Here is an 18,526-nt window from a genome sequence, read left to right as displayed (position 1 = left end):
AAGTCATATGTTGCATAATAACAGACAAATCCTGCTAAACTGGAGGACTTTAAACTTGTTTAAATTTTAAAAAATTAAAATAGTAATAATAACATAATATATAAGTTCAAATCTGATTCAATTGTTTATAAGCTAATATAAGGATTTTAGAAAAGAATATGTGTAAAAATATCTGAAGCATAGTGAATCCTCAATAGTTTACACACATATATGTCAAACTCAGCCTATATAAGTAGGTTTCCATTGCTCAACTATGTGCAGCAAAATAATTGGCTTTGCCCGAAAACATTCAACTTTTGGGACACAATCTATGACATACCTGGTAGGGGCATCTTTGTTTAGGGAAGGGGCTGGCCACACCCAACAGTCAGGCTGGCTATGCTAGAAAAGCCAACCATGTTTTAGGGTGTGATAGTTGGATCATATGGCATCTGCAACCTAGCATCTGCAATCAAACATATGGGCAATCAATCAATCAGTTAATTCTGGGGATATAATGGAGCCCCAGATGAAAACCTGAACACTGAAACTTGGATGAGATTCCTTGGTTGGCAATACTATGTGCTTATTGTCACATATCAATGCAAGGAGGGTAACATATCCAGAGAACAAAAGAGGCTTCCCATTTGGAACCTACCCAGACTCTGCCTTATGAGTCTCCACCCTTGACTAGATCCTTTCCCTCTCATAAGCCATAATTGTGATTATAATAATTTTCAGTGAGTTCTGTGGAACTTTCAGGTGAATTATCAAAACTGAGGATGTCTTAGAAAGTCTCTTCAAATTTGAAATTGGTGTCAGATGTAAGAGCAGTATTAGGAACCCTCAAACCACATAGTTTACTAACACTGAGTAAAAATGATCTCTATCATTTAAGTTCATGTAAATGACAATCCTTAACTAAGAATTTACCCTTTGTGGTAAAATCTCCAAAAAAACAAGAAAGAAAAGATAAAATAAGCAAATTATTGAATCTTTCTTAAATACTATTCTATCTTAAATACTATTCTATCAATCATATATTTTATTACAATTGGGAGTTACCTAATTTAAAAAAATACCTCCAAGTACAATATTTAATGCTTTTTCTAGTTGAAAATACTTCATATCTGTGAAGACAGATGTAAATGCCATGCCCATATCAGCTATCCAAATATTCAAGGTTTTTGCAAATTAGAAGTGTTACCCTATTATCAAGGTTTTGTCTTTTTAGAAAATCAAGATAAATTGGTCTAAATCGCAATGTCCAGGCCAGAGTCCTACAATACCTAACCTACAGATATCTTAAATTCAAGAAACAATATTCCACCTTTTCTGTATTTGGAAGCATAAGTATCCCACCAATATCAAGCTTGAGAGTATATACCATATCCTGGAACATCTGGAGAGGACACAGTATAAAAGACCAGGTCATTACAGGAGCTCTTTTAATTGATACTATAAAGCCTTTGAAAGTTTGATTAAATTACAATCAGTACTCTAACCTTTCTCTAGATCAGTTGTATTAACTGAGTGTGATTGAATCCCCAGGGATATGGCCATGTGTAGAGATAAATACTTTTTATTTGTGGTAAGTGTGAGGTGATAATACTGGCATCTTGTGTGTAGAAGCCAGAGATGCTGATAAACATTCTGCGAGGCACAGGGAAGCTTCCCACAGCAAAGAATCATCCGTCCTCAAATGTCAATAATTCTGAGGTTGAGAAATCCTGCTCTAGAGATATCACAGTCTCAGTCAAACTGAATTTTTATCAGTGACATCAGTTCAGGAGGATTTCGTCTTGGTTCTTTCTGAAGACATCACTGTTCTTCCTACATTTAATGGGGCCACCATTTCTACAGGCCTAAAACAAAAGTTCTTCCTTGTCTGAAGACTGGCTACACTCAAAAGTCCTTTGGGGAAACTGAAAATATGTGTTTCGCAAGCTCCTTTTTCAGCGATTCTTAATCAATATGTATGGGCTAGGACTTAAGAATTTTTATGTGTGATCCCTCTCGAGATGATGCTAATTAGAAGCCACCACTGGGAACTGCTAATCTGGAGAGTCATCTGCAGTCCTTGTCGAAAATACAGATTATCACGCCTGTCCTAGTAGAGACACTGAATCAGAATTTCCAGAGGTGAGACCTAAGAAGTTGTATTTTTAACATGTCTTCAGATGACTCATCATAGACAGGTTTGGGAAACATTGGTTAAGAGAATACCAAAAAAATCAGGGTCTGTGATCAAAGCTTGCATAAAGGGCAGCATCCTTTCATAGGATGACACAACTAAAAGAAAAACATGTTAAAAGCTAAGCTCAGCCCATCATATCCCAGAGCATCAGCAATCATTGATTTTTGGTTACAAACTAGTTGAAGTCTGATAGGACTTCACGGGAGATAGTATTTGATCTCTCCTCTGTGGAGATACTAGCCTTAGAAATGTTGGAAACGGACTTTGTAGAGAGAAGTGTCATCAGCAAATTTCCCTTTCTGTGGATATTAGAGACTATTCTCAGTCACTGCTTTGCATTCTACATCCAGATTTGTAAACGTTAACATAATGGTAAAAGCAAAGGCAGACCAGGGTAGAAATGAATCACTGGTTTGCTGCTTTAACTCCTTGCTCCCCAACATCTATACTTACTCCTTACTTATTCATGTCTTAGAGGAAGAAGCCCTCTAAGATATTTATTTCCATTAATCAGGTGCTCTGAATAATATCATTCTCTCAACTATTCTTTTCATTATGCCCTCTGATACAGTTTTTCCCCTATTATGTTCTCTTTTACTACACCCTCTATATAGCTTCAACATATTCCTATCTACCAGCATTATCATCTTACCATATAAGTATATCCATTCTCTCCCATATTGAAGCTATTCCTCAATACATTTTTTATCTCTTAGATACCTAATAGTCCCTTTTTCTTTACTACAACTAAAATTCTCGACACTTACTTAGACCTAAATGTGGCTGTTACTCATCAAATGGGTATTTGGGTGCTTCCTGAGCTATAGAAGACATTTTTCATTGCCAAATAAATAATTCCATCTGTGTGCCAGATAGATGCCTAAAGTTCAGAATGTCCTAATCTGAAATTGTCACCGCTAACTCCTCCTGCCCAACATGTGTTTCTATGTCTGTATCCCCGTTTTAATGAACCCAATATACATATAGCTAGATTTCCAAACTAGAAATCATGTGAAATTCCTCTTTCTCCCTGTAGCTCAAATAGTAAAGAATCTGCATGCAATGCAGGAGACAAGGGTTCGATCCCTGGGTCAGGAAGATCCTCTGGAGAAAAGGAATGGCAATTCACTCCAGTAATCTTGCCTGGAGAATCCCATGGACAGAGAAGCCTGGCAGGCTACAGTTCTTGGGGTTGCAAAGAGTCAGACACAACTGAGCAACTAACACACACATTTATCTTCATGATAAATCTCAAATCCATTTCCTTTTCACTCCCCACAAACAATGCATCAATTCAAGACTTTGTCATTTAAGCTCAATAATGCAACATCTCAATCAAGTCATATCCAGCCCAGAGTTCTCCATATTTTCTAGTCATCAAAAGAAATCTCACCAAATCTTGGTGAAATACAAGCCTAACACATTCTTCCTCATCTACTAGTTCAAAAACCTCAAAAGTAAAGGAAATGAGCCAGCAATATGGTAATATGATTTATGTGATATTATTTGGATACTGCACATTTTATTTGTTTTTCTTTGTTGCTTTTGTTTTGGTGGGTTTTGAAGGGGTTTTTTTTTTTTGTCTCTATGCCAGTTCAAACCCATAGTCACAGAGTTTGCCATAGAGCTTTCTGATTCTGAATTTCCATAACATTTTTAAACAAGTTTCAGGGGAAAAATATCAAGACTTGTTTAAAACTCCAAATACATTATGGTTTTCTCATGGTATACGCCAAGTAGTGGGATTGCTGGTTATTTGGTAGTTGGGTTTTTTTTTTTTTTTTTTACTTTTTTAAGGAAGCTCCAAAGAAGCATGTATCCCAATAACCATTGCAGCTCTCTTTAAAATAGCCAGGACATGAAAGCTACCTAAATGTCCATAGACAGATGAATGGATAAAGAAGATGTGGTACACGTATACCACGGAACATTACTCAGCCATAAAAAGAAATAAAATTGGGTCATTTGTAGTGATGTGGATGGACCTAGAGTCTGTCATGCAGAGTGAAGTAAGCCAGGAAGAGAAAAGCAAATATCGTATATTAACATATATGTGCAGAATCTAGAAAGATGGTACAGATGAGCCTGTTTGCAGGGCAAGAATGGAGACACAGACATAGAAAATGGACATGTGGACACAGAGGAGGAAGGAGAAGGTGGGACAGATGGGGAGGGTAGCACTGACATTTATACACAACCGTGTGTGAAATAGGTAGTTGGCGAGAAGCAGCTGTAGAGCACAGGGAGCTCAGTTCAGAGCTCTGTGATGACCCAGAGGGCTGGGATGGAGCGGTGGGAGGGAGGGGTGGGAGGGAGGCTCAGAGAGAGGGGATATGTGTGTGTGCGTTCATATATATATATATATATATATATATATGGTTTACTTCACCGTACAGCACAAACTAACACAACACTGTAAAGAAATTATGCCTGCATGCTAAGTCACTTCAGCTGTGTCCGACTCTGCTACCCCATGAACCATATATAGCCCACCAGGCTCCTCTGTCCATGGGATTCTCCAGGCAAGAATACTGGAGTGGGTTGCTATGCTCTCCTCCAGGAGATCTTCCCAACTCAGGGATCAAAACTGCATCTCTCTCTTCCTATGCACTGGCAGGCGGGTTCTTTACCACTAGCCCACCTGGGAAGCCCAAAGCAATTATACTCCAATAAAATTTTTTAAAAAACTTCAAATACAATAATTTGGGCTGTTTCAACAAGCAAAAATCTCTCTAGGAGAGTCAAAGTTATAATTTCTTATTGTAGAAATCATGCCTCTTTATTGTTGGAATTTCATTTTCAGAATTTCCTAGCAGTTTCTAAGTGGTTGGAGAGCTATCAAACAAAGTTTATGCTCTTTTACTTAAACAGCAATGTTTCTTGAGGACAATGTACTTAATAGCAAAGTAAAAAGTAAAAATGATATCCATAATCCCACACTCAAAGTTAACAAATATATCAGTCAGAGTTCTCCAGAGAAACAGAATCAATAGGATAGATGTAAATATAGACATAGATATATATTGATATATATATATATATATATATGCATATATATATATGGTATCTTTTATCATAACTGCATGTATATGTATAAAGAGAATTATTTTAAGGAATTGGCTCCCATGATTGTGCAGCTGGCAAGTTTAAAATCACAGAGTTGGCCAGCAGGCATTCATGTGTCAGTCTTGAGCCCAAAATTTGTAGGAGAGTCTGGGAGACTGAAAACCCATACAGGCACTAATGCTTCAGTCTTGAGGCGAAATTTCCTCACCATGAAATTTCTATTTTTGCTCTTAAGCCCCTTCAAAAGATCGGAAAAGACTCACTCACATTATCAAGGGTAGTCTCCTTTACTTAAAGACAACTTATTACAGTTATTTATCACAAGTTCAAAATACCATCACAACACCACTTGGATAAGTATTTGATTAAATAACGGGTACTATAGCCTAGCTAAATCAACAATAATGTTAGCCATTCAACCATATAACACTTCCCTCAATCTTTTTCTGGGCATAAATGGGATTACACATACAAATCCTATAATAGAAACTAACAAATAAAAGCATTTCAAAAGTTTCTTGTGTCAAATTAAACTGCCATTCTAATAACCAAGAGTTAATTATTAAATTTTAAAATGGTTACTTATACGCTATTATAAAAGGAGAATACAACATCTACACATTAACAGAGATATGTTTAGTTTTGCCAGTTCAATTATGTGTAGTTGACTTCACAAAGAAATCTTGGGATCTGCTTTGAGGGGTCAGGTCAAGATGGCAGAATAGGAGGATATGGAGCTCACTTCCTCCCATAAATACATCAAAAATACATCTACATGTGGAATGCTTCTCACAGAATACCTGCTGAATACTGGCAGATGATAGTATAAAACTCAAATTGCAATACAGATCACCACATACCCATCTAGGATGAAAGAGAAAGAAAAAAGGAATTGGAATGGGACCTTGTATTCTGGGAAAGATCTGTGAAAGAGGAGAGGTTCCCTCGCCCTGGGAAGCCCCTTCACTGGCAAGGACATGAGCTGGAACAGAAAGGGAGCTTCAGAGGCTCGGAGGAGAGTGCGGCAGCCATCTTGCAGCAAGCAGAAGAGAGAGAGACCAGAACAAAGGGAACGTGCCACCTTCCTGCACTCCTCAGCCTGAGACAAAGGTCTATTAGTGTGTGCAGGGGCTGGGTGCTCAAATTCAGGCTTCAGAGGACACACACACACAGAGGACTGGGGTTGGGTGAAACCTGAAGAGGGCGGAGTATGGCCCAAGTTACATACAACTGAGGGTATATGCAGAAAGGAGCTGAGGTTGATCGTTGAGGCCTCATTATTAATGCAAGCACTCAAAGGGAGAGGCAAGGCACACCATAGCAGCCTCATTTTCAATCACAGTGAGCATGGCTCCGCCTCTGCGAGTTCTAGGAGCATGCATGTGCTTGCCCACACGTGGAGGCAGGGCTGAAATTTGAGCTCTCTTCCCACATGGTTGTACAATATACAGATTTATGCCACCACCACCAGGGCCAGTTTAAAGTCAGCACCTGTGGGACATCTGAACAGAATACTTGTGCTCCTGTGGCTAAGGCTGGTCCAGTATTAGCACCTATGGGCTGGGTCACAGTCTGGGCTGCTTCTGTAGCTCCCAAGATGGGTTCAGGTGCGTGATTACTGTGATCCTGGTACCTGACTCAGTGGATCTGGGCAGGTGGTTTTGTGACTACACCAGGGCCTACTGCCTGCCTTTCCATGACTGAGGAGAGGTTGAGGGCGGTGTCAACAACAGTGTACTTTGTCGGCCCATATAATGGGTGGCAGGCAACACCAGACCACACACTTCTCAGTGGAAAGCTCCTGCAGAGGAATGCTCAGTGGCTCCTCTCCCGGCAGGAGTGCTCCAGTCCCCCCTACCTCACAGTACAGCTCAGAAGGGAATCTGGGGTCTTGTACACCAACAGCTGGGGAGTCGAACCTGCCCCTGCTAGGACTGTGACAATCACAGAGCAAAGGAAGCCTCTCTTGATATCGAGGGCAAGCTATAGTCACCACACCAGTCATACCCTCTATCAAAGGGAAAACGACCAGCAAAGGGAAAACGACTGAGGAAAAATGCAGCAGATATCCTTACTAAAAACAGCTCTTGCACCAAAAATATTAGACACACACAGGCTACATGGGGATGCAACCCTCCATGACCACAGTAGATAACTGTTTCCCCTAAACTCATAGAGACAGAAGAAAATAAGTAAAATGAAGAAACAGAGGAACCACTCCCAACTAAAAGATTAAGAGAATTCTCTTGAAAGAACAAATGATGAAACAGTCCTCTTCACTCTAATAGACACTGGTTCAAAAGGAGGTAATAAAATATAATGAAGGAATTAAGAAAGGCTATTGATATAAATGCAGATTACTGTAAAAAGGAACTAGAAACTATAAAAAGGAACCAAGTAAAATTAGAAAACTCATTTGCTGAGACAAAAGCTGAGCGAAAGCCTAGGCATAGAAAACTGAATAATGTAGAAGAACAAATAAGTGATCTGGAAGATAGAATAATGAAAATTATCCAATCAGAACAGAAGACAGAAAGACAAATGAAAAAAATGAAAGCAACATATGAGACCAATGCAATAATAAAAAGCATGACAATCATTCATATTTGGGATCCCAAAAGGGGAAGAAAGAGAAAAGGGGATCAAAAATGCATTTGAAAAAATTATCCCTGAAAACTTCCCAAACTAAAGAAGGAAACAGATATCTAGGAGCAGGAAGCACAGAGAATACCAAACAAGATGAACTCAAACAAGACCTACAATAAGACATACTATAGTTAAAATGGCAAAAGTTAAAGAGACAATTCTAAATGCAGCAAGAGAGGGGACTTCCCTGGTGGTCCATTGGCTGTGACTCTGTGCTCCCAATGTAGTGGTCCCGGGTTCAATCCCTGGGCAAGGAACTAGATCCCACATGCCACAATCAAGATCAAAGATTCCACGTGTCATAGCTAAGGCCTGGCACAGCCAAATAAATAAAAACAAATAAATAAAAATTAAAAAAAAATAAATGCAGCAAGAGAAAAACAAAGAGTTAGCTAAAAGGGATATCAGTTGATTTCTTTACAGAAAAGTTGCAGGCCAGAAGGGAGTGGCAAGATATATTCAAAGTCCTAAAAGGGAAAAACATGCAACTTAGGATACTCTACCCAGCAAGATTATCATTTAGAATAGAAGGATAGACAAAGAATTTCTCAGACAAGCAAATAGCTGATGGGACACTGCTCTATAACATAGGGAGCTCAACTTGGTGCTCTGTGATGACCTAGAGGGTCAGCTCAAAAGGGAGGGGATATATGTGTTCTTATAGCTGATTTACATTGTTGCACAGCAGAAACCAACACAACACTGTAAAGCAATTATGCTCCAATTAAAAAAAAAAAAAGAATATAACAATGCTAAACCTAGCCTAAAAGTAATACTGAAAGGTCTTCTCTAATAGAAAATAAGCAAGAATCTATAGGAAAGAGAAAATTACAGTTGGAAAGTAAATCACTTAAATAAGCCCCTACACAGATTAAAAAAATAAAAAATGCTTATGAAAGTGAGGATAACTACAATGAATGGCAAAAGAATAAAAATGACTATATAAAAGAGTACATCAAAATCATAAAATGTGGAGGAGGAGAGTAAGAAAATGTAGATTTTTTTCTAGAATGTGTTTGAGCCTATATGATTACCAGTCTAAAGCAAGTAGATATAACAATGGATTATCATAATTGAAAAACAGGATAACCACAAATCAAAAACATACAGTAGATTAAAAAAACAAAAAACCAAAAAAAAAAAAGAGAGAGAGAGAGAACACAAACATAAAACAGAAGAAAGTCATCAAACCACAAAATGAGGGTCTCCTGGGGAGACAGGCGACAGCTGTGGTTCACTGTGGGGACAAGGACACTGGTGTCAAGACGTACTGTGCTTAGTTGATCAGTCATGTCTGATTCTTTGCAACCCCATGGACTGTAGCCTGCCAAACTCCTTTGTTCATGGGATTCTCCTGGCAAGAATATTGGAGTGGGTAGCTATTCCCTTCTCTAAGGAATCTTCCTGACCCAGGGATAGAACCCAGGTATCCTGCATTGTAGGCAGATTCTTTATCATCTGAGCCACCAGGAAAGCAAAGTCAGACATACTGAACTGGGGATTACTAATTGGCATGATCTCTCCTGGGGCTTCCCTTGTGGCTCAGCTGGTAAAGAGTCGCAAAGAGTTGAACACGACTTTTTTCTCCTCGAAGTGAAAGTGAGTGAGTTTCACTTCTCCTGGAAACTACCATTTTGACACCAAGACCTGATCCCACACAACCTACTGCAGGCTCCATTGTTGGGATGCCTCAGGCCAAACAACCAAAGGAGCAGGAACACGGCTCCACCCATTGGCAGACAGGCAGCTTAAAGTCTTCCAAACCCACAGCCATCTGGTCAATGGATGAAGGAGATATGGTACATATATACAACAGGATATTACTCAGTTGTATAAATGAATGAAATAATGTCATGTGCAACAACATGGATGGACTAGAGACTGTCATACTAAATGAAGTAAGTTAGATAAAAACAAAGATCATATCATTTGTATGTGGAATCTTAAAAAAAAAGATACAGATGAACTTACAAAGCAGAAAGAGACTCACGGACTTGGAAAATAAACTTATGGTTAACAAAGGGGAAATAGGGAGGGATAAATTAGGAGGTAGAGATTAACATAAACACACTCTCATATATAAAATAGATAATCAACAAATACCTTACAGTATAACACAGGGAACTCTATTCAATACTCTGTAATAATGTATATGGGAAAGAATCTGAAAAAGAAAAGATATACTTATATGTATAACTGAATCTCTTTGATGTATCCCCTGAAACTAATACAACACTGTAAGTCAACTCTAGTTCAATATGAAATATTAAAAAAAAATTTAAGGAAAAAAATAGTATATTAAGAGAGGATTCTGTCTTCCTGTTCTGATATTACAAGTACAGAGACTGAAAATCCAAGAGACCACCTTCCTGGTAAACATTTCATGGATTCAGCAAGTATGCCAGATTTCATGCTGGAAACTGAAAGTACATTCAGTTAAAAGGACTAAAGCAATTTCTAATATACTGGCAGTGACCAAGGAAAATTTGCATCACAGTCAAGATACTCAAAAACTGGAAATAGTGGCAGATTTTTTTCTCCCTTGGGCTCCAAAATCACTGTGATTGACTGCAGCCATGAAATTAAAAGACACTTGTTCCTTGGAAGGAAAGCTATAACAAACAGCATATTAGAAAGTAGAGATATCACTTTGCCGACAAAGGTCCATATTGTCAAAGTTATGGCTTTTCCAGTAGTCATGTACAGATGTGAGAGTTGGACCATAAAGAAGGCTGAGTGCCGAAGAATTGATGCTTTCAAACTGTGGTGCTGGAGAAGACTCTTGAGAGTCCCTTGGACAGCAAGGAGATCAAACCAGTCAATCCTAAAGGAAATCAACCCTGTATGTTCACTGGAAGAACTGATGCTGAAGCTGAAGCTCCAATACTTTGGCCACCTGATGAGAAAAGCAGATTCCTTGGAAAAGACCTTGATGCTGGGAAAGGTTGAAGGCAAAAGGAGAAGGTGGTAACAGGATGAGATGGTTGGATAGCACCACTGACTCAGTGCATATGAGTCTGAGCAAACTCTAGGAGATAATGATGGACAGGGAAGCCTGGCATGCTGCAGTCCATAGGGTCACAAAGAGTCAGACACAACGACTAAACAACAATAACAATTCTGTTCAGCGTCCATTTTGGATATGAATTCTTAAATTTATGTAATGTAATTAAACAAATTTCCCCCTTATGCTTTGTACTTTTGAAATTCAAAAGTCCTCTCTTCTCATGAAAAATTTTTAACATATCTTACAAATATTTTTGTAGTATTACCTCTAACATTTAATATTTAATTCTTTTGGAATCATTTGCAGCGGTGGGGGGGGGGGGTTTGCCATGCCAGCTGTGGGATCTTAGTTCCCCAACCAGGGATTGAATTCAGGCCCTCAGAGCAAAAGCACCTAATCCTAACCACTGGACTCCCAGGGAATTCTTTGGGATTATCTTTTTAATGTGCTGATAGGTAGTGATCCAATCTTGTTCTTATTCATATAATGAGGTAGATTATTTAATACTGTATACTGAAGTTATATATCTTTCATTTTTTAAAAAAGAAACGATTCTGTCAATTAAATTAGCTAAAAATACTGTCTCCCAATAGTAATTTATATTTCTTTGATTGCTAAAGTTGCACATACCTCCATATATTTATTGCTCAGTCACTGTTCTTCCATTATGAAACACTCTTCCTTGTCTTTTGCTCATTTTCTTCTATTTATTTATTTATGTCTTCTTGATTTGTGAGTGTTCTATTTAAAATTAAAATAATAAACTTCTTATTTTTACATAAAAAATAACAAAGTTTTGATGCAATCCTTATCAAAATACCAAGTGCATTTTTCACCAAACTAGAACAAATAATTCTAAAATGTGTATGGTTACACAAAAGACTTCAAATAGCTAAAATAATATTGAGAAAGAGAACACAGCTGAAGAAAATACACTCCTAGATATCAGACTAAAGCTATACTCATCAAAACAGAGGTGCAAAAAGAGACACATAGATCAGTGAAACAGGACAGAGAACCCAGAAAGAAAAAAAAAAATTATGGTCAATTAATCTACAAGAAAGGAGGTAAGAATATACAATGGAGAAAAGACAGGCTCTCCAATAAGTGGTTCTGGGAAAACTGAACAGATGCATGTAATAGAATGAAATTAGAACTTTATCACCATACACAAAAATAAACTCAAAATGGATTAAAGACCTAAGTATAAGACTGGAAACCATAACACTCCTAGAAGAAAACATAAGCAGAACATTCTTTGACATAAGTTACAGCAAGATATTTTTTTGGATCTGTCTACTAAAGCATAGGAAATAAAAGCAAAAATAAACAAATGGGACCTAATTAATCTTAAAAACATTTCTGAAGCAAAGAAAACCATTGATGAAATGAAAAGACAACTTACTGATTGGGAGAAAATATTTTCAAGTGGTATGACCAATAAGGGATTAATATCCAACATATATAAACAATTCATACAACTCAAAATAAAAAAAAAAAACAAGCAACCCAATTAAAATATGGGCAGATGAACTGAATAGACATTAAAAAAAAAAAAAGAGTACATGCAGATAGACAACAGGTACATGAAAAGATATTCAACACTGCTAACCATCAGGGAAATGCAAATCAAACCACAATGAGGTATCAACTCACACCTGTCAGAATGGTTATTGCCAAAAAGAACACAAACAACAAATGTTGGCAAGGATGTATAGGAAAGGAAACCATCATACACCATTGGTAGGAATGTAAATTGGTGCAACCACTATGGAAAATATCATGAAGGTTTCTCAAAAACTACAAATAGAACTACCATATGACTTAGCCATTCTACTCCTGGGTATATATCTGAAAAAAAAAAAAAAACTTAGTAATTCAAAAAGATACATGCACCCCAATTTTCATATTTCAGTTCAGTTCAGTCACTCAGTCATTTCCGACTCTTTGCGACCCCATAGACTGCAGCATGCCAGGCCTCCCTGTCCATCACCAACTCTCTGAGTCCACCCAAATACATGTCCATTGAGTCGGTGATGCCATCCAGCCATCTCATCCTCTGTCATCCCCTTCTCCCCCTGCCCCAAATCTTTCCCAATATCAGGGTCTTTTCCAATGAGGCAGCTCTTCGCATGAGGTGGCCAAAGTATTGGAGTTTCAGCTTCAATATCACACCTTCCAATGAACACCCAGGACTGATCTCCTTTAGGATGGACTGGTTGGATTTCCTTGAAGTCCAAGGGACTCTCAAGAGTCTTCTTCAACACCACAGTTCAAAAGCATCAATTCTTCGGCACTCAGCTTTCTTTATAGTCCAACTCTCACATCCATACATGACCACTGGAAAAACCATAGCCTTGACTAGATGGACCTCTGTTGGCAGAGTAATGTCTCTGCTTTTTAATATGCTGTCTAGGTTGGTCATAACTTTCCTTCCAAGGAGCAAGCATCTTTTAATTTCATGGCTCCAGTCACCATCTGCAGTGATTTTGGAGCCCCAAAAATAAAGTCAGCCACGGTTTCCACTGTTTCCCCATCTATCTGCCATGAAGTGATGGGACCGGATGCCATGATCTTAGCTTTATGAATATTGAGCTTTAAGCCAACTTTTTCACTCTCCTCTTTCACTTTCATCAAGAGGCTCTTTAGTTCTTCTTCACTTTCTGCCATAAGGGTGGTGTCATCTGCGTATCTGAGGTTATTGATATTTCTCCCGGAAATCTTGATTTCAGCTTGTGTTTCTTCCAGCCCAGCGTTTCTCATGATGTACTCTGCATATAAGTTAAATAAGCAGGGTGACAATATACAGCCTTGACGTACTCCTTTTCCTATTTGGAACCAGTCTGTTGTTCCATGTCCAGTTCTAATTGTTGCTTCCTGACCTGCATACAGGTTTCTCAAGAGGCAGGTCAGGTGGTCTGGTATTCCCATCTCTTTAAGAATTTTCCACAGTTTATTGTGATCCACACAGTCAAAGGCTTTGGCATAGTCAATAAAGCAGAAGTAGATGTTTTTCTGGTACTCTCTTGCTTTTTCAATGATTTTCATAGTAGCAATATTTATAAATGCCAAAATATGGAAACAACCACAATGTCCATCAACAGATGAATGGATAAATATGTGGTGTGTGTATATATATATATATATATACACACACATACACATACATACATACATACATACACAATGGAATACTACTCAGTCATAAAAAGGGACTAAATTTTGCCACTTTCAATAACATGGATGGACTTGAAAGATACTGTGCTAAGTGAAATAAGTCAGAGAGAGAAAGGCAAAACTGTATGATCATTTATATGTGGAATCTAAAAAATAAGACGGACTAGTAAATACAACAACAACAAAAAAGAAGACTCACAAATAATTGAGAAAACACTATTGGTCACCAGGGAGGAGAAGGAAGTGCAGAGGGACAAGAAAACTGTGGGGGATTAAGACAAACTTCTGTGGATAAAATAAGCTACAGATATAGTCAATATTTTATAAAAACTATATTCCCAACACAGTGAATATAGCCAAGATTTTACAGTAACTATAAATCAACTATAACCTTTAAAATTGTGAATCACTATATTATACATCTGAAACTTACATAATATTTTGCACTGGCTATATCTCAATTAAAAACAAAAGAATTTTTTAAAAAATGGACAAATATAACAAAACAGAAACAGAGTCATAGATACAGAAAACAAACAGGTAGTTGCCAGAGAGCAGGGTATTGAGGTGATGAGAGAAATAGGTGAGGGAGATTAACAGGTACAAACTTCTAGCTATAAAATAAATGAATCACAGATATGAAATGTACAGTGTGGGATATATAGTCAATAATTATATTATATCTTTGTATGGTGATAGATGGTAACTAGACTTACTGTGAGGATCATTTTGCAATGTATAGAAATATTGAGTCACTATGTTGTATACCAAGAATGAATATAGTTTTGCAGGTCAATTATAACTCAAAGCCACTCAACCAAACACACACACAAACTGATTGATAGAAACAGAGATCAGGTTTCTCGTTATAAGAGGTGGAATGTGGGGGAAGGGAGAATTAGATAAAGGTGGTCAAAAGATACGAAAGATACAAACTAGGGATATAAAGTACATGATATAATTAATACTGTTGCATATTATTTATGAAAGAGAGTAAATACTAAGAGTTCTCATCACAAGGAAATTTTTTTCAGTTTTTTAAATTTTGTATCTATATGAGGTGATTGATGTTCACTAAACTTATTGCAGTAATCATTTCATGATGTATCTAAGTCAAATCACCATGCTCTATACTTTAAACCTTCATAGTGCTATATGTCAATTATATCGCAATAAAATTGGAATATAAAAACTAAATAGGAATATGCTCTCAAGTCTATCTCAGTATATTTTTCTTTATGATTATACACTTTTTAAAATACTTCATCCACTGTTAGCTTCACTGAAGTGAAGATTTTTATAAAGGAAGTGTCCTTATCCAGACAGCAAAATGTGCAAGACAAGAACAAAAACAAAAAAGAAATAATGTCTCAGAAGGAATCAAATGGAAAGAGAATAACAGATATGATGAATTTTAAGGTGAAAGAAAACACTCCATAACTTTAGATGTGTGACCAAAACTCAAGGACCTTAAAGTAGATGAGAGAATTGCAGAAAAGAAAATGTCTTTTCCACTACAAGCTACAGGTGGAGAAAGAAAAAAATGACTGTAGAGAATATTTTACCCTTGTCAACAGGATTTAGTGTCAAAAGGATATTTTAATTCTTTCAATTATAAATTTACTTCATTTCAAAATAGATATTTTATTACACTTTAGATATGAATAAAAATAGTAGAGTAGTTTTAAACCACTAGTTTTTATTGCTCATTTTCCAAATTACACTCCATGTCTTAGGATTTCCATTCACTTCCTTCTTCACAAAGCTCTCTCCAAATACCTTCAAATATACCTACCATTTTCTAATGTACATACTTCCCAGAACCTCCTGGTTTCTGATTGTTAGCTTAGTTAAGATCTGAACACAGCTGAGGAGGAGGCCCCTATTCCATTTCTATATGGATGACACCCTGTATTTCAAAAGAAACCCCTTCATTGTTGGTATCGGATGAATCTTTAGGAACAGTATCCCGTTCTAAAGGCTCTTCAGATTTTGGCTTATCTTCCAAAATCCCTAATTCTAATTTTGCCACTGGGAAGTCTGCTTCCTTTGGAGACTGATCTACTGGAGACACATTCTCTACCAGAGCCTCATCTGCAGGGGTTTGCTCAGATGGTGGAAGCAGAACTTCAGCAGTGATTTCTTCTAAAGAGATTGATATAATAAAGGGCTCTTCAGTGAGTGAAGGCTGTTTCTCAACAGAGACCATTTCTGAAATAATTTCTTCAGTAGATGGAGGCTGAAGTTCAGCAGGGGCCTCTTCTGCAGGAGCCTCCTCGGTGGGTGGAGATTGAACTTCTTCTGGGGACTCTTCTGCAGGGGCCCTGTCAGCTGGTAAAGACTGAACTTCTAGGGGCTCTTCTGCAGGGGCCTCCTCAGCTGGTGGAGACTGAACTTCCAGGGCTGCTTCTTTAGGGGCCTCTTCAGCTGGTGGAGACTGAACTTCTGGGGCCTCTTCTTCAGGGGCCTTCTCAGCTGGTAGGGACTGAAGTCCTAGGCCCTCTTCTTCAGGGCCCTTGTCAACCAGTGGAGACTGAAATCCTAGGCCCTCTTCTGCAGGGGCCTCATCAGTTGGTAGAGACTGAACTTCTGGGGCCTCTTCTTCAGTGGCCTCCTCAGCTGGTGGAGGCTGAACTTCCAGGAGCTCTTCTGCAGGGACCTCCTCAGTTGGTGGAGACTGAACTTGTGGGGTCTCTTCTGCAGGGGCCTCCTCAGATAGTGGAGACTGAACTTCTGGGGCCTCTTCTTCAGGGGCTTTGTCAGCTGGTGGAGACTGAACTCCTAGGCCCTCTTCTGCAGGGGCCTGCCCAGCTGGTAGAGACTGAACTTCTGAGGCCTCTTTTTCAGGGGCCTCCTCAACTGGTGGAGACTGAACTTCTGAGGCCTCTTCTACAGGGGCCTCCTCAGCTGGTGGAGGCTCAACTTCAGCTGGGGCCTCTTCTGCAGGGGCTTCCTCAGCTGGTGGAGGCTCAACTTCAGCTGGGGCCTCTTCTGCAGGGGCCTCCACAGGTGGTGAAAGTCGAAGTTCTGGGGCCTCTTGTATAGGAGCCTCTTCAGCTGCAGGAGGCTGAACTTCAGTAAGAGGCTCTTTTAAAAGAGTCTCTTCAGGTGAGGTGGCCTCTACTTTAGCAGGGGCCTCATATCCAGCAGTCTCTTCCACTGGGGAAGGCTGTATTTCAACAGGAGCCTCTTCAGCAGGAGGCTGTTCTGAAAGAGCCTCTTCAGCTGGCATAGGCTCTTCCTTAGCAGGGGCCTCATCTCCGGGAGCCTCTTCAGTTGGGGAAGGCTGTTCTTCAAGAGGAGCCTCTTCGGCTGGTGGAGGCTGAGCTTCCACAGGAATCTCTTCTTCAGTAGTCTCATCTAGTGGAGGTTGTTCTTCAGCAGAGATCTCTTCTGCAGCAGGAAGCTGTAAATCAACTGGAACATCTTTCTCATCTTCTAAAGGTACAGGAGAATCTTTTTTGGTTGGTGGAATAGATAATGTTCTGCTAATACTGTGCCGCCTAATTTCTTCATTGTTACTTGTTGTGGGTTGAAATTCAGGATGTTCACTAACAAAAATATTCCCTGAAGATTTGTGCTTCTGTGCACCCTCTTTTGGCTTTGAAAAAGAATTACTTGGCCGTCCAATAACCACTATTTCTGATTCACTAAAGTATGTCTGCTGTTCCTTGTCTAGTTTTTCTTTTTGAGGAAAGTTCATCATTGTCCAGTCTCCAGTACAACTGGTCTGCTGAGATCTGTCTGTTGTGAGTTGAACAGAGTGTCTGCTTGATGGAACTTCTACTTCCTGAACACTCTCTGGAAATTCAGGACCTACTTCAACAGCAACTGGCTTTTCCTCAGGTACCACTGCTTCACAAACTAACTTGATTTCTTCTTTTTTCTCTTCTGCAATAGTTTCTGTCTGCAGAGACTTATCAGCCATATCCTGTACATGCTTTCTCTTTATCCAAGTTTGCTGAAGTTGAGAAGATACTCTACGACATTCATAGTTTAATTTGCTTCCAGGAATATTACCAATACTAAGGGCAGCTTTGGGGCCAGATGATTGTGGTATAGACAATTGTTTCTTTTTCTCTGTCACTTCAGTCTGCTGGGATTTATCTACCATGGGCTGGCTGGGTCGTCTTCTCTTTCGAATTTCTTGCCTCCCTGCTGAGATAGACTGTTCAGATTCATCCTTTTCTTCCATTTCTAAGACTGGTAGATTTCAAACTTATTAACCTTCAAGTAAATTAACCATCAGGAATGACAAATGTACCAGATACTTAAGCCTTTGCCTTCCTTATTAAGTGTTCTTCTGTTGAGCTACCTCAGGAAAAAGTTCATAAATTATTACATTCTGTACTACACTCGTGTTGGATCCCACCTCACTTAGTAAGCATCTTTCCTGTTTAATCTCTGGTATGACTAAATATAACTTCTAGAAGTTTAACTAAGAGTCTATGACA

The 18,526-nt window shown here is 38.7% G+C and overlaps 2 protein-coding genes across 10 annotated transcripts in view; both read right to left on the bottom strand.

Moving 5' to 3' along the window:
* LOC145529023 (uncharacterized) overlaps nucleotides 1-18,526 on the bottom strand; it is a 1,122,255-nt gene that overhangs the window by 756,580 nt on the left and 347,149 nt on the right. The window contains exon 2 of one of the 9 annotated variants that reach the window (XM_081548498.1): nucleotides 11,526-11,636. The exons of the other annotated variants lie outside the window; for them this stretch is intronic. The gene's annotated coding sequence lies outside the window, so the exon portion shown is untranslated. The remainder of the gene's footprint in view (nucleotides 1-11,525; nucleotides 11,637-18,526) is intronic. 9 annotated transcript variants of the gene reach the window in all.
* On the bottom strand, nucleotides 15,752-18,487 carry FSCB (fibrous sheath CABYR binding protein). Its single transcript, XM_081548478.1, has one exon. It carries the CDS (start codon nucleotides 18,265-18,267, stop codon nucleotides 15,955-15,957), a length of 2,313 nt encoding a protein of 770 aa, XP_081404604.1. The 5' UTR covers nucleotides 18,268-18,487; the 3' UTR covers nucleotides 15,752-15,954.

This window comes from Giraffa tippelskirchi, chromosome 12 (assembly GCF_054371585.1).
Source record: "Giraffa tippelskirchi isolate mGirTip1 chromosome 12, T2T-mGirTip1v1.2.pri, whole genome shotgun sequence".
NCBI classification, from domain to species: domain Eukaryota; kingdom Metazoa; phylum Chordata; class Mammalia; order Artiodactyla; family Giraffidae; genus Giraffa; species Giraffa tippelskirchi.
The sequence above is the reverse complement of the archived record's forward strand: the minus strand, read 5'-3'. Positions and strand labels throughout refer to the sequence as shown.

Coding starts and splice junctions, on each gene's coding strand:
- FSCB (XM_081548478.1), bottom strand. CDS start 18,267: ATGGAAGAAAAGGATGAATCTGAACAGTCTATCTCAGCAGGGAGGCAA.